General features: G+C 31.7%; 1 protein-coding gene across 1 annotated transcript in view; it reads right to left on the reverse strand.

The window, feature by feature from the left end:
- Nucleotides 1–17,827, reverse strand: part of LOC123662928 (transcription factor Sox-6) — a 75,496-nt gene that overhangs the window by 52,921 nt on the left and 4,748 nt on the right. The window contains exon 2 of the mRNA XM_045597695.1: nucleotides 6,818–6,962. Within this exon, the coding sequence (XP_045453651.1) occupies nucleotides 6,818–6,962 (145 nt within the window). The remainder of the gene's footprint in view (nucleotides 1–6,817; nucleotides 6,963–17,827) is intronic.

Raw genomic sequence — 17,827 nt, forward strand, 5'->3', positions numbered from 1 at the left:
CGATGCTTCTGCTGTAATCATAAAAAGTTCAATTAAAATATTCTACCGTTTAGAATTAATTTAGCCTACATGACTTCTCTGACACTTCTGGTATGGTCACGAGTATGTTATGTGTTAAAACATATTTACTGACTGAAAAATCGGCCTGAGAAGTTTTAAAACATAATCTGTAAAATTAAGTAGGTACCATATAAACATTTAAAAAATATTGTTATGAGTGTTTGTTACTCAATCATTATACACAAATATTTACTAACTTTTTTCATCATCTTCTTTTTTTGTTTATTCATGGTTAGAGCGAATCAATTATCCACAGATTAAAAAAGTAGATTTATATAATATAATCTGTTATACAAGCATCTCTCGTTAAGTACATGCGAAGTCACTAGAGTACCACATAATAATTAATCTCATACTGTGAACGGTCGAATGGTATAGCGACAAGTTGTTTGACAGCACTATTAGGCCTGTTCCCATTCGATGCAGTTCACTCTAAACCATACATCATTCAATATTTACGTATTTAAAATAACCACTTACACGCTCTGCACAAATTAAAAGCACGATTTGAAGATTAATCTTAGCTAGAATTTTAAATGCAGACGAGTTCCAATATTAAATATTATTACTAGATAGGTAGGTTAATTTACAGTGATGTGCGCTATCTCTTTTAATGTTATATCGAGAAACTGGCTTATTTTAATGTATTAAATTTGAATAGAATTGAAATAGTTATTGTTCCTTTTTTATGAGAGGACGTGTTTGTAAGTTTTAATTGTTGTTTTTTTTTTTAAATCTATACTAGGTATCTACCTACATAATACTGATCACGATTTAATTTTTTAGATTTTTTTTTTTGTAAAAATTACATAAGTTTTTCTCCATATATGCTTTCTCATACTTAAACGCGTTTCTTTAAGTTCAATAAACCGAGGCAGTAATTGGAATAAAATAATACGTCACTTACCGCTGAGGCAACTGCGAAATTTATACGGAAGAATGCAGACGCTTATTGCAAAATTTAATGCAATCTAAGTTCTTCGACAAACCAGTCGGAGAAAAACCTAGAAATAGTATGAAAATAAAACAAGTTATGTTAGTTCAATGATATCGTTCGATAAAAGATCGTTAAATCCACTTCTGTAACCGTTAAAAACCCTATCTTTACACAACCACTAGTTTCCGATAATTTAAAAGACATGCGCAGATAAACTCAACGAATAGAAGAAAACTCGACAACAAAGGCGCGCCCATTTCCACCGATCATTGTGTGAAAATGAGACGGGATATACTCGCTTCTCCGTCTAACAAAGACGCTTGCTAGCGATGCGCAAAAGAGATAGGCATCGACAATAGACAATTGTTATCCCCACCACGATAAACTGTACTGCCCTAGTGAAAGTTACTCGTGCGATTTTCACAGTAAGCGCCCGTGATTTTTTAGCTATAAAGTCTATATTACCGTGAACGTGGATCTACTACAATGCAGCCAATAATTCGATTCGGTTGTTATCATTGGGAAAACAATGGGTCGAGTAATGTAGGTATAAATAGAGTTATGATCGGGATAGGAAATGGATTGGTGTAAGCGTAGGCCTGATTTACAAACAGCGAATATGAGATCATGTCTAGATTCAAATAGGTCATTCGATGCATGATTAGGGAAGCGATTATAATTGTCGCGACATGATTTATCGCTAATATATATTTATATATAGTTATATATATTTATATATTACATATTAAATATATTTTCTTTTTTTAACTATTTGAGATGATGCAACTATGCTCAGACATTCAAAAGATTTAGACATAAAAAGAGATTATTCAAATCCGATGTCGCCGTCACGTGTTTGCGAAGCGGATGCCATTTTTTTAAATATTTAAAGTTTTTTAAATCAAAACGTTGTCACGTGACCGTCGGTTTCTTTCACAAACTAATTGGTCTGGCGGTTACCCCTGGTTTTTTTTTGCGTTTCAGAGGAATATTTAAATGCACCTCGTTGACATATACGATTTTAGCGGACCTTTTAATGTAAGTGACAAGTTGGTTAAGTGTAGTGCGCTTATGTTTTGACACCGCGACGCGAAGTATGGATGCGTTGGGAAAATTATTTTATGTCAATATCACCAACATTACGAACTACGAGTGGTTACCGACTTAAAAAGATTTTTTACAACATTTTTTTAACATCAACATACTTAGGGAAATGCATTTTCGAGTTGAAATATGTAATTTAATGTATAAATGTTAACTTTTTTTTTTGTTTATATATTCAACTAACTCGGAGCGTATTTGGACTAATTTATGTCGGTACGACTCTCTTTTAAGGCAAGGCTGATGAAATACGTATGATAATACCTGCGGAGTTATATCCCTAAGCTGCTTTTTAACTTTTTTCGTCACCTTCGATATAAGTACATATACCTACCTATATATGCCTCTTAATGATTTTTTGTTGTATTTCTTATTCTAATATTTCCATAATGCAAGTTTTATAACGACTAACTATTAATCGTCAAAATTATAACTTACTTTGATATAAAAACCAAGTATCAGTCGCATTAGAATTTATTTTCTTGTCAAGGTTAGAGATTAGGACCATATATTAGCGCTAATGTACGTATAATATTACAAATTTGAAAATTAGTTGTTTGTTTTATTATTGTTTTATATTAAGTTAAGACGAGTCTCTCTATTAACGTGTTTTTATTCAGAAAGATTATACATTAGGCTATAAAAAATTACGTTACAACATTTATCAGTGAAACAATAGTCACAAACTTTAAAGCGGTAAAAAGAACTTGATTGATCCCTTGATTATTTGTACGTGGTATATTTTCGTACATTTTAATCATATCCTAGTTGTAATTTTGAAGAATTGCTTCAGTAGATACTCTACGATAACTATATTATAATCTGCTGTACCTACTATTGTTCCTTAGAACATATATGGGTTTCTACTTTTTATAGCAATTGTTCTATTCATAATTTATAGAACAATCTATTCTCCTACTTGGCAGACGATTCAGCTTTATTAGGTAATAAACACGGAAAGTAATTTTTTCCTTTTGAAATGCCTTGACCTTGATAAGTTAAGAATATCCCACTGATGGAAAAATTCTTTCCTCCCGTAGGTAGGTATAGGATGTAGAGTAATTTTAAATACTTTGGATTAATTTACTTGTTTGAGATTCGTCATATATTTACAAAATATATTTTACTCGTCCAGAAATTTTACTGTGCACATTGTTGAAAACGAAATCCGTCCGCAGACTGAAATCCAAACGATACGTATGTACCTATCACTAAAAACAAAGAAAAAAATGCCCACCCCGTTAATTTATTTTGTCTTTAATTTTTAAAAACGGAACGAGGAAGCGGACCAATGAGATGGATCCCTCGACTGATTGTCAATTAGCGACATCAAACGGGCTTTTTGCGAATTAAGCGTGTGTTTCTCTGTTCACTTTTTGTCCAGCTGTCGAGCGTTGCGGGTGTTTGATGCGTTTTTCCGTTTCGACGTTTCATTTTCATATTTCCGTTTGTCTGGCCGTCTGTAGGGAGGCATAATGTGGGGTGTTTTATGTTATCGACGCACTCTATTTATGTACGGATATTTAATTCGAATGAGTGCCTTTGCAGACGGATAAAAATAAATCGTTACTTCTGTTTTGGTATTGCCCGTATTTGGGTGCATTGACTTGAATGGATGAAGTGTTGTAAGATTACCTTTGCCGGTCCGTGTTAAATGAACCAAACTTTTTTTAAGCGCGGTGTTAAAAACTTTGTTGTTAATAAATCAATTGTTTATGTAAAATTGAAATTTATTACCTAGCAAGTAAAATGTACTTGCTAATTTTTGTAACTGACAAATAAAACGTATTGTCTGTAAATAAAATGTAACTTAGCTTTCTGCAGAAGGCTATATAATATAGTTAAAAAAAAAAATATTAAGCATAGTGTATCATATACACGAGTCATTCGCAAACCAATCGAACCCAATCGAATGTTTCTAAACAAACCCGTCTGGCAGAAAGACAGAAAACAACAAACGTCGATGAGAAAAAGAAAAAAAAGTCAGCCAGTATCGAACGCGCCTATTCGGAATGGATCCGGAACGGAGTCAACAAAGGGACGTTCTGTATTTAAAAAAAAAAGCGCGAATACGAACGCGAGGCAGCCATTACCCGCACCCATTTGCGCATCTATGGCGGGCCTCTTCAATCTGTACAGTCAACAATTGCAGGGCTGACTCGATCACTAATCCACATTGAGGAATTTTCTAGCAAAAATATGTTAATACTTAAATTATGTAGGTTTATTATTAATTACCCACTTATTACCTAAATATCGACTCTACGCGTTTGTATTTTGTTCATATATATAAGAATTGCAAGTAATTTTTATCGAAGACAGTCTTAAATCAAGCATAAACCTACGATAGTCCTAATAACATGGAACTTAATTACAAATACATTTTAAAATACCACCGTATTATCGAAAGACACAGCCAGTTGGAAGCAACAAAATAAGTCGTGAGTAAATTCTATTAAAATATCTAATCTACGGCGTAATACAAAAACTACTTCACTTATCGGCAGCCCTATAATAGAGGGCATGTGATCGAGAGTTGTTCGAGTTTTTATCGCTGATTCATTAGTATGAGAGTGTCTTTGTTGCAGTCGGCTGGCGCCCTAACACAACCATACCGTACACACACGTATTCATGAAATTGATTTGAGATGAAAGGATTTTCATTACTATTGTATCTGAATCCGAATTAAAGACAAATTGCACGTTCAATGTGCTCAAAATCAATAGGCACTATTTGCAATCAGATATTTTTGTATGAGCCTTTTTTACCCGGCTTTTATGCTTCATGAGTAGCGTTTAAATTGATGAATCTATGATTCGTTATTTAGACATATTTTTTTTGCAATGCGGATTGTGTGGTGATGAAACACTGGGTGATTAAAAACACGTTTAGCTAAGTGATCTGTTAAAATTAATCGGCAAATTAGAAATTGGCTTTCAGTGTGTTGCGTAACTATTTTGCGATGATAGAATATTGCGATACGTTTTCGTGAACATAGTGTAATCTTATAATTAGTATATGATGATTTAATATCTTAAGTAACATGCAATAATTGTATATTATCATTAGTCAGGTAGGTATATTAAAATGTGAATAGTAATAATTTCTTGCTCAATTAAGAATTAAATTTTAATTATTAAACTCTGCAATTCAATTTTAACTATTAAATTTTAGTTGCATGGAAGATACTGATACGTAAGCGATAAGCCTTTGAAATTGATGCAAATTCATTGTTTTAAATTGTATTTATTTTTACTATTTTATATTGGTGTGTAAATAGTGTTACTAAATAATCACATTCATCCAAAATCCAATATAATCTTATAAGAGTTAGATAAAATTCCAAGTAAAATAAGATGTCGCAACAACCAGGTGTAAAGAATATCAAGAAACACCTTGTTGTTTCTTGTCGAGCTCTGATAAGCTCCCCTCAATGTCCAGACGGCTCTTTAAAATGCAAGGTCACGGACAAAGATTTGAATACAACCCCCATTGATGCTGCCTTTTGTAGACACTTGTATGGAAATAGTTTCCCTTTGTAAAGGTCGAAACAAATGTGCTACAAAGAAAAAGGGCTAACATTTCTATGTTATATGTGACTAAACTGTAATTCAAACAAAAAATGGGTTTGCTATGTTATTTCTTTCAATTGATGGTTAAGATTATTACGTCTGATAGACTTTAATATTCGCAGTGTTGCGACCTTAATTGTTGTTAATATGATATTTATTAAATATTCTATCAATATAAAAAGACACTGAATTTTTTTGTTAAAAATCTTTACGTAAATATTATTCAAAATACCTGACAAAAAAAAAACTGGATAATTTAATATTTATTTTATACGATGTTATAAAAATGAGATTATTATCAATGAAAAAATCGCTTGTTAAAATAAGGTAACAAAGTCTTTTAAAAGTGTATTAGTAAACAAGAAAATAAAACAAAGTAAAAGTCTTTTGAAATTCTAATTTCCGAACTGTTTTTGTCTACCCTTTCCTCAAATTAACTTTGTCGCGTCTCGGTTCTGTTGTAAGAGACTTTGTTGCAGGAAAACTTTGGATAGGGTTGCACTCTTTTTAAATTTAATTTAAATAATTTTACTTCTTTTTGTTTTCTTTCTAAAAAGTAACATGTATCATTTCGTATGGTAAGACTTAACGTCTAGTCATGTAAAAAAATAAAAACATAGTTGCACGATATAATTAAATACAATTTTTTTAAATAAAGTTTAATATTAAGTCTCTCGAAATAATTTTTAAATTTTTGTGTCTAAGCTATTGTTTTTTTTTTTTTGCATAGATTTCTGTATATACCTAGCTTACAAATGGTGTGTAGTTTCTATATATACCTATATAAGGTAGAGTTTAATATCGCCCGTATGCATATATTGTATGATATTTTTTTATAAGTATATACAGGTAAACAATTAGGTAGGCAGACAAGCGTACGGCTTAGCTGACGGTAAGCGATTACCGTAGCTTATAGACGCCAGCAACACCAGAACGATCGCAAGTGCTTTGCCGATATTATTTAGCTGTAATCTTCTGTAAAATCGAGGTACTTCCCCGATCGAGTTGCTCCAGATTTTGAGCAGGATATCTCCTGCTGTACCCTACCATATTATGTGTTCTTTAATCAATGTTTGAAATATCATACGGTACAATACGCTAGTACCAACCTTTGAATCTAGATTAAAATATGCATCTAAGATTTACCTTGTTATGTTCCTGTTGAGCTAGAAGTTGCTCCCTAACCATTTGGAGCTGCATGATCATCTCCGACAGCTGTCGTTCCTTCTCCAGGACGCTTTCACCAGCTAATGCCTGTAGTGCTGCAGCGTCTAAAACGCCTCGTCTATCACTGCAAAAGAATTGAATATTTTAATAATATAAATGTTTGGTTGATTTTAAAATAATTATTACTTTAAGAGCAACATAAGGGTCACCACTATCATAAAACGGAGACGATTTAAATAGTGGTATAAAGTGCAATGTCTTTTGTGTTTTTTTTTTCGTTTTATTTATATGTTTATTTTTTTATCATTTTACTTAACTTTTATCTTAAATTTACATTTATTGTTTACTACACACTTTATTAGTTTATGATATATATATAATATATTTTATATTTTTACACTTAGTTTTTAAATGTATTTTCTATAAATATTAGAATGCCGAAATTTTTATGTAGGTTAGGTGGTGTAGTGTATTATACAACTAAACCACTTGCCCATCCAATTTCGATACAAAGTTTCGTTTTTATGTCTGGGTTGTCTTGAAGAAATGCCTAAGTCATAAGTCGTTGTAATGCTTTGTTCTGTTTGTAATTTATTTGTGGTGTACAATAAAGCACAAAATAAAATAAACAATAATATGTATATGACAGACCTGCAAAAACTAAACCATATTTGTTATTTCGTTGCGATTTTTTTCGCATCACTAATTACCAAAAATAAATGATATAACCCAAATTTAATACTAAATAATTTTAGTTAAAAATAATTTTTTAATCCACTTGTCTGTATGAATTTAAATTATATCAATCATTGGTACGTAAAACGTATAAAGCCGGACAATACGCATTCTTGATTCCAGTCCGCGATACGAGCAACATCAGAAACAATTAATATTGCAATTCGTTCGTTCCTTTTACCTTCGTGCATTGTGAGACGGCATAATAACTGACGCGAGAAATATCAGCTTCATTAAGGCCTTTATAAAATCTTTTGTGTTCGAAAATTCCAAATTCGAATATCTCAAAACACGATATTCAAACTTTTACAATACGTTAAGAATACAAATTCGAATTACAAATATCGCTAAATTGACACAAATTAGTAATCGAATATTATTATTACCTAATTTAATAGTTGCTATTAATACAAGGGTATTCGTGGGTTTAATTTAGAACAATAAATTATATATTTAGATACACGCTAAATCAAAGTTTAAGCTTTGATCTACACGGAAACATTTCTAGTCAAAATTACAGCATACAGTTAGAAAGCTGTGAATAATTCATTAGAAGCTAACTTCAGAGCGTTGTCGACCAACAAAGGTTGTTACTTTAAGTTCCACCCTTGTGAGCCAAAATAGCTAAAGGATAAAACATGTTAACATGTTAAAAACAGTCGCAGGTAAATTTTTGATTTAGTTCTGAATTATTTCCAGATAAAAGTAACGAGAGAAAAATATCTTAAAAATGCCTAAATGCTTCTTAACATTTATCGAGTCCCCCATGTGTAGTATTAAACGAGCCACAGTGGTGCGACTTTTACAAGTTGATAAGTACTTTCCTTGACTACTGCGTCATTAAGTAACAGCATCTGAACCATATTTTGACACTGTATAAACCAGTTACGAAACACTAATATATTAAAAAAGATAATTACATAAAATGAAAATAAATAATTACATAATATTATAATACTGTATTTAGTTCTTTTTTGCGATAATGATTTTAAATTATTTCATTTACTTAATTTAAAATAATATTTGTCCAGACTCCAGACATACTTTGGGAACATCTCGCACGTCGCGACTGACTGAATGATTCATCATCGCCAAATGTAGACTATAATATTTTACAACTAAAGTATTCAATAGGATAATCTTGTAATTTAAGGGAGTTCATTATTATAATTTTTTTTGTTATGTTAAATAAAATGTTTATAAGTATAATAGGTACGGACATTTGTTTTTCCCTTTTAACCGTGTACGTTTCGATTATCTATGTGAGGTATTCAGATTTTTTTAAAATGTACTCGATTCAATAATTTTGCGTGAAAACAAGCATTGTCCACCTTTCATCCGATCTCACAAACTATTACACTTACAAGTGGACCATGATATTATCTGCCGTTACGCTAATTTACAATAAATAATATTTAAATCTGTTAAATCAACTCATTTACACAACTTTCCCAATACCCACCCACGCGAGAGAATATAATTATAATGATTTATTCGTAAATTTTAGGTCAGAGCGACAATGGGTCCACTTTCGCTGGTCCAGTAACGAGTGGCAGGTCCGTCAATCATTACCATTATCGTAACGAGGGCTAATTAAGAAACTTATTTTTTGTCACAATGTATTAAGGGTCTACCCATCAAAATATCGTTCAGATTGCAACGTGTACGGACGATGAATGTGCAACATTTATTATGACGAGTATATTGTGTAGTGGGTACTGTAGCTTCTTAACTTATATTGTACAAACTTTATAACATTCTTTAGAACAATAATCGGGTTTAATTCCAGCTCTTGAAAATATTTGTTTGGGCTGTACAGGACTCTATACTACAGGGTTGGTTAAATTTTGGAGTGTACTCCTTTAGATTCGATTTTCATATAAGGCCCCTGGTATAAAAAAAAAAATGAGGAGTAAAATCTACTGAACGAATGACCTCGTTACGTTTTTGTTAACGCCATCTATCGGAATTCAATAGGGTTCCGATAGATGGCGTTATTTGATTCGTTTATTTACCATTTGATATGGTATTGTTTTTTTTTTTCTGAGACTAGTAAGTTTTTTGTGCCTATTTAAACCAGGGTTCGCCAAACCGATTCATAAAGGTAACCGTTTGAAACGGTTACCGTATGAATCGGTTACCGATTGAAAAGGTTACCGTTTTATTTCGGTTCCAAAACCGTAATAAAACGGTTACCGATTAAACTGTAATACCGAAATATAACGTTATGTATTTCGGTTTTAAATGATTCGGAGAAGTAACAGAGGGTGACAAAATCTGTGAGCCATCGTTTGAAATGAAGAATCTGTAATGTTCCTTTGCTTTTATTGATAATGCTTGGTTTTTCATAAGACTGGCTTCTTTAACTATGAAAGTAATTAAGTTTTTTGTTTTGAATTATTCGTTATATGCAATGTAAACATTAACGCGAAAAAGAGATGAAAACTTGCTCGCGCCACGCCCGGGGCCTGTCGTCTATCACAAATAAATAAGTTTTAAGTAAAACCGAAGTAAGGAGCGAATGAGATAGAGATATGGTGTACGTTCGGACCGCAATCCGAGCTAGCGCAGCGCAGCTACAAGAACGGGAATTGCCCGCTTAAACTTAAGACGCGAACGTTATGCCTACTACCGGTTTATTTCGATACTGTATTACCGATATGATTCGGTTACCGAATGATTCTCTTACCGTTATTTTGATTCGATAAGTACCGTTTTATAAAGGTAAATAACCCATACCGGAATATCCCTGATTTAAACAGTCGATCTAAAGGAGTAAACTCCAGTAGTGCGTCAGAGCTGACACACACTTTTTTATTTATGATATTATTACAAACAAAAATAATCTAGAAGATTTTAAGAATTGATTGATAAAATATTTTGTACAACAATAACATTTAATTTATTTTTAAACTTTTAATTTAATAAGTTATAAAGCTATGAAATCAAAAACAATAACAATAAATATATTTGAGAAGATATGGTATCATTATAGTTCTGCGATCTTTAATTATTTTATTGACAAAGTAATTTTAGACAATCAAAACAAAAAAATAACCTTGAAATAATTTTACTCTAGATTAAATCATCGATCTTTGTTTGTCACACGTGTGGGAGTGAAGAGATCAAGAGATACATGCATTATCATGTTCAAAACAAAAGTTAAACATCTATACTTGTTTTTTTGTTACACCAGGGTCGAAGCGATAACGATCAATTAAAAGTTCGAATTTTCGTTTGTATGTATATTAATAGCGCTGTATAGAATAACAACAATTAACAAGTATTGTGTATAATATTATTTTTAAATTGAGATAAACATTTTATAATTAACAAGTATTGTGTATAATATTATTTTTAAATTGAGATAAACATTTTATTAGATACCTACCTAAGTAACTCACCGAACCTTACGTAAAAAGAATATACTTTATAGTAAGTAGGTTATTGAATTATTAACTTATTTTAGTAAAGAAAAATTCTATTATATATCAAACACACAACTGTAATTGCCTGTATTGATATATAATCGGAAGTTATTTTCGATTTATTCTACTACCTCTAAACACCTATTTATCTATCGCAAAGGATTAAATATATATCGAAAAGAAACTAAATAATAATGATGGCAGGAGCATATTACAAAAACATCATTATGATATAAAAAAAAAATATTACAGAGCAAAAGGAAAAATACTGTTATAAATATAATATCGAAACGCATTCGCACCCTAAATGAGCGTATACGTAATCAAAAATCGTTCGCTACAAACGCCTCGCCCAACGAACAACCTGATCAAAAGCAATGTTTTATTTTCCTGTTCACTGGAACGCCACTTGTTATTTATTGTCTTCCGAATAAAATGCCTTGTTTTTGCATTGCGGTTCAATGCGGTAGTTTTGTGTTAAATTATGTGAGTTTTATGGCTTCATTCGTTGTGTTATAATTGTATGACGCGAAAAAATTATTTATTTTGAAATCTGTCTTAATTTTGTTTTCAGTCCTGTTAATAATAATTAACTTCTTTTCCTTTTTTATATTTTATTTAATACGATGTAATACACTAAATGGAAATCCATAATAGTTTTCGATAAAAGAGGTTGTATCTGTAGTTTTCTGTACTGTATGTTAGTTTGAAATATTTGGAACTTTATTGCTTATCGTAAAATAAGCAAGCTGATAAAATTAATATCAAATGATGAATCATATTTTTTAAATACGACTTAAAAAAATTACAATTTATTGAAAATCGATTTGGTAGAACTTATAATGAGACAAAAAAGAAATTAAAAAAACTAATCATGGCGGCTACTAAAACTAAACTAATACGGCTAAAAAAGTAAAAAAAGGAAATTAGAACCTCACCTTTAAAGTCGGATAAAACTACATCAACAATAACTCATAGGGTCATGTTCGAAGCAACCTTGTATCTAGTTAACTTGTTTCTGTTGTCTCTGTGACATTGTAATCAATAATGTCAAGTGCATTCATCTAATTGTTCTCTTCTTTACAATATATTTCTTGAAGTGTAATAAAATGTTTTAATGAATAAAGAATTAATGTCACGTTTATATGGAATCATTACAGAAACAATAACAAGTCAACAAGGGTCGTTTAGTGTAGGGCGTTTATTGTTTTTTTTATGTGTTTATATTGTGACTTTATGTTAATACATAGTCATATGTGGTTCACTACTAGGCAAAAGCAGATCATGGAGTTAGAAGTTATAAGAACAAGCTTAAATCCAAATCAGCTAAGTAGCAGGATGGTCAAAAATTTATGTACTAAGAGTTAATGTCATTAACTAGTAGTTGTGATAATAATCTGGATTGATTGTACGGGTCTCTCTGGTCTACGGTAGGTCTCTCTGAGGTATGGTGGGAAGATTCACAAGGTCAAACTTTAAGATCAGAAACTAATATTTATATAGATTCATAATTACCAATATATGTTTCAAACCACAACTGTCATCGTGAATGATATACACTTAGGTATCACTTCGTAATCATGATTTGTCGCACTTCTACATAAACATAACTTACAAATACGCTTATAAAGTTACATATACTTAAAAATCGATTAGGTACAAGTTTCCGATGGAAACAGTAAACCTACTAATTCAATCCAATTACTTTTTCCACTAAAACAAAAGGTAGGTACTGTAGTCCACCCTACCGAAACACTATTAGTCTAGGGTGACTAATAAAGCGACCATTTCGTCGAGATCGATTCGATTATATCAATTTAGTTACTGCAGAATCGATTTTAGTCTACTTGGTTCTTTTTTTTTGCGTTTACAAAATAGTTTTTATATTTATAAAGTTGAAGATGTTTCTAATAAACAGACAATCCAGGCCATGAAAGACATATAACCTAAATTTTGTTAATACTCCAGAATGTTATGAACTAAATAAGTCTCTCTATATAATTTTAGTAAGTATAAATATTAAGTTTCTTAATATCTTACCTAAGATAGAAATAATATATTTTAAGTATATTAATACTTTCGGCCTTTCGCGATATTTATAAATAATAAAAAATCTTCTACTTAAAAATGTATAGCTCTACAATAAAATTAAAAAAAAAACACAATATTGTTTTGTGAATTTAACCATTCCCAAATCACAAAGATACAATACAAAAAAAGACGATTTGGCTAAACAAAATTAAGCTTTTGATAAAACTTGTAAAATAAACAAAATCATAGTCAACTACTTAATCTATAGCGAATAACAAAGGCACGTATTGCGCAAGGAAATCTCGTAAGGGTACCGACGGGATGACGTCATTAAAATGCATGCTAGGGGTCGACGAGATGAATTTTGACGTAATACATCGTGTTCTAGAAACTTTAAGTGTTTGGTAACAACATCATGTATACTGAAAATATATTGGAACTGTGGTATAAAAATAATGCAGCATTTGTCAAGTAGTGTAGTGTTACTCGACATACAGTACACACTACACAATCAACTGATTCTTTATAACTGTATGCATGATAAAGTAATGCATGTATGATAAAGTCAAAATCTATACGACATGACATTATATGTTATTACAAAAATGTTTAGAATATTTTGCTAGTCTTAAAAAAATTACAAAGATTGTATTCTCGGCCACTGTGGTCAATTTCATTAATGTTTGTTTTCTTTACCTTACGCGAAATGAGCAAAATGGTTTTTAAAACCCACGAGTATTTCATATAAAGAATGAAAATATTTAATTTTTTAGGAGAACTCATATCAAAAACATTACCAAAATACTTCTCATATATTTATATTATAACATTAACAGGAAAAAATCCTAAAACAAATACTCCTAACACATTTCCTTATATCTTAAAAACTTGGCAATAGTCTCTAATTGACAAGTCGATTCACAATTTCCAAACAAAATATCACAAGGAAACTCATCGAAAAAAAAAAAAAACTTAAGAAATATATACAACCTCATTTCAAGCAACCTGTGCAAAGTTCTCGAATAACTCCGTCCAATATCACCCGTCACGCCCATCTGACGGTGTCATAATTGTGAAAAAAAAAACATGTCTTACAAGTTCATTCTTTTTAAAACTTCCCTTTGATATTATTTTTCGATCGAAATTACCTTTCTTTGATGGTTCTTTAAGAAGTAAATGAGATCGAAAGCTATTATTTTCGAGGCTTCCCTGATTCTCGTTGGACGCAATTAATTATCTCGAATTGAAGATTATTCGTATCTTTTGTGAGGTTTTTAATTATTGTAAAACTGTATAATGATGATATTTTAATTATGATACGGGGATCGGTTTTGTTTCTGAGGCAAAAATTTATATTTTTTTCATTGCTTGACATTATAAAATCACTTGTATTTTGTACACAATATGCATATATATAAAGACACAACGTCCAGACCACTACAAACATCTGTATGTGTATTATGCATGTATCGAACAAGCCATCGCTAGCGCAATAGTTAGTTGCAAGGACCACTGTGAAAACGTAATGTCACCACATGTTCTGTACACAATAGCAATGTATATCATAATTCGGTATTTTGGTACTTTGATCACATAAAACATTTACAGTATGTAACATTTGCCTAAGATTACTTGCTAACTTTTCGCCGCGTGGACCGCGTTTTTGACTGTTTTCATTTTCTTCCGTTAAAATATACCTTATGACACTCAGTGATAACGTACTTAATACAACACTCTACTGGTAAAACAATGTTTAAATTATGTCCCGTAATAATTTAGATAGTGCAACGAAACAAAAAAAAATCTTTCCTGCTTACAATATTAATATAAACAAAGCATATAAAATACATTTTCATATTACAAAAAAAAAGAAAATATTTGTAAGAGAAAGGTATTCCCAGTTCTGTCACCACTCAAACAAATACCGCGATCGTAAGTACGTGAAAGGGCATAAAGTATGCACCGCTAGGGTTGTCGCGCCGACACAATTTGCGGGCAACAATAAAAAATCCCTTAACGCCAGACAACGGCAAGCTTCAACGCTATCCATCTTCTTCTCCCCTCGTAACAGATCACAGCATTATACGGACTTACCTTTATTTTTACACCTTTTGTATTTCTACCGCGTTTGAGTATAAAATGCTTCTATTATCTACAAATTTTAGATATTTCAAAAGTAAATAGGCTGGTGAATAATGATTTTTTTTATAATTCAATAAGTAGTTAATTTAGGTAATAAATGCAATTCAAATTAACTATCACTTTTTTCTTGTGATGTTATTTATACACTTATTAAAGTTATTAGTAAAAGTTTCAAAGGAATATCCATACTATCCTTTCCACCAACAATGCACTCATTATTATTTTAAAAGGTAGTCCAGTCATTCGTCGCTGTTTTTATAGGGCTCGCTACTGTTTGCGGTTTTTAAATGCATTTTAAATAAGTTTAAGGTCAGAATTGTTTGTGACGGTAACGTAGACTCGCAAAGTACTCAAACATGGACATCGCGCTCCCGCTGTCACAGTCTATTTGTATCGTTCATCCGTCAAATAGCGATATCCACAAGTGCTGAAACAAGCCCTAGACTGCGATTAATTACACTCAATAACCTTTGCATAGGTCATGACTATTTAAACAACCCGTAGACATCAGTACATTTATAAGACCACATAAAGTTCCTACTAAAACATTATATGCTAAACGTTTTAAAATATCGTTAGGTGTAGACCAGGTTTACAGCCGAGACTTACGATTATAATGCCAGTTGATCGCCACTCTGGAACATCATCTGCTACGGACATCTAATAAAAGTCGTTTTAGTAGAATCGCCTATAAACGTACTGCATACATTGCCAATAAATAAAATGGACCGGACGATTCGATTCTGTATGTTCAATAAAAGTACATACTCAATGTAAAGGCGTAATGTTACATGAATTCTTCATTGCAAATTGTATGGCTGGCCATGTCGGTATTATCATTTTTAGTGCTCGCCACACTGGTATATTCAGATGGAATTTTTGATGCACTGGCAACACAGAACCGTTGCGATTGGCCGCTCTGAATATTGTATGAGCCAATCACTGCGTTGCGCTTAACGCTGCATTCCAATTTCAAATTATTAAGGCGGGAAAATGTAGCTGACATTTTGCAATGTGACCGTTACGCAATGATTTAATATTATATAATTTATAGGAAAAATGATGGTTTAAGAAGTTGTGAGTAGTAAGTATCCAGACTTATGATGTGGAATACAAATGTATTGCGAATCATATCGAGGTTAATTATAACCGTTACGTACAACTTGACTTACGTACAATTTGATGATTTTTCGCTTGAATTGATTAGTAGTTTAATTATAATTACCTAATAGGTTGAAATAGATAATTGTACTTTCATAACTAGGTCAAGGATTATGGGTTCTTCGACTGTCTAAATAGGCACAAAAAGCTAACAAGTCAAAGAAAAAGATAAATACCATATAAAATGGTAAATAAACGAATCAAATAACGCCATCATCATCACCATCGATAGATGGCGCACAAAAACGTAACGAGGTCATTCGTTCAATAGATTTTACTCCTCATTTTTTTTTTCATAACGGGGGCCTTGTATGAAAATCGATTATTAAAAATATAATTATAAAAATTATTTATACACTGATTCAATTTTTTTTTTTGAAAATTTTATAGGGGAAAATCTAGGAATGACAAAATAGTACACGATAATAAGGTCTACGCGATGTTTAATATGTTATTTTTAAATGTAGTAATTAAATTGAATAACAGTTCGCTCACTAATATAACGGTTCTTGAACACATAAAGAGTAATTAGACGTAATCGTGAAGATTACTATAAAAACACAACAGGATAACAACGAGCCTTTGTGGAGACCGCGGTATTTTATACGCTACTTCCCTACTAGCTTGATTAATATGGGAATGAAAATGTGTTTTTATCAACTTACACGTAAGATAATAATACGTGTTTGTTGTTTGTTTGCATGCCACTGTGTAATATATAAATACAAAATTTTTTGGACAAACGAAAATAATCAGTAACATTTGTTTAGACACAATAAATAATAATTATAGTCATAAAATACTTATTATCCGCCTCTATGCTACTTGTGAAGGTAGGTTATACCTATTAGTTGTTATATATGTAATCAGGAAGATACAGTTATATTTGTACAATATAGCTTTCTGATAGTTTAAGAAATTTTGTAACTGGTTAAGTTTAGAGTTTCATCATTACAGCCTATACAGTCCACTGCTGGACATAGGCCTCCACAAGTTTACGCCAAAAATAACGTGAACTCATGTGTTTTGCCCATAGTCACCACGCTGGGCAGGCGGGTTGGTGACCGCAGTGCTGGCTTTGTCGCACCGAAGACGCTGCTGCCCGTCTTCGGCCTGTGTATTTCAAAGCCAGCAGTTGGATGGTTATCCCGCCATCGGTCGGCTTCTTAAGTTCCAAGGTGGTTGTGGAACCTTGTTATCCCTTAGTCGCCTCTTACGACACCCACGGGAAGAGAGGGGGTGGCTAAATTCTTTAGTGCCGTAGCCACACAGCACAACTGGTTAAGTTTAGAGTTTACTAATTACAAAAAATAAAAAAAAAATTTCAAATAGTTTACCTACATATAAGAAATGTTAAAAACATATTAAAGAAGTTACAGAAATAAACATAAAGAAAAGCATCGATATACAAAGGTAAGTAGTAACCATTTACAATGAAATAAACAATTTTTCTCACCATATGTAAATAAAACATATTACAAGCTATTATATC

The sequence above is a fragment of the Melitaea cinxia genome, chromosome 19 (assembly GCF_905220565.1).
Source record: "Melitaea cinxia chromosome 19, ilMelCinx1.1, whole genome shotgun sequence".
NCBI classification, from domain to species: domain Eukaryota; kingdom Metazoa; phylum Arthropoda; class Insecta; order Lepidoptera; family Nymphalidae; genus Melitaea; species Melitaea cinxia.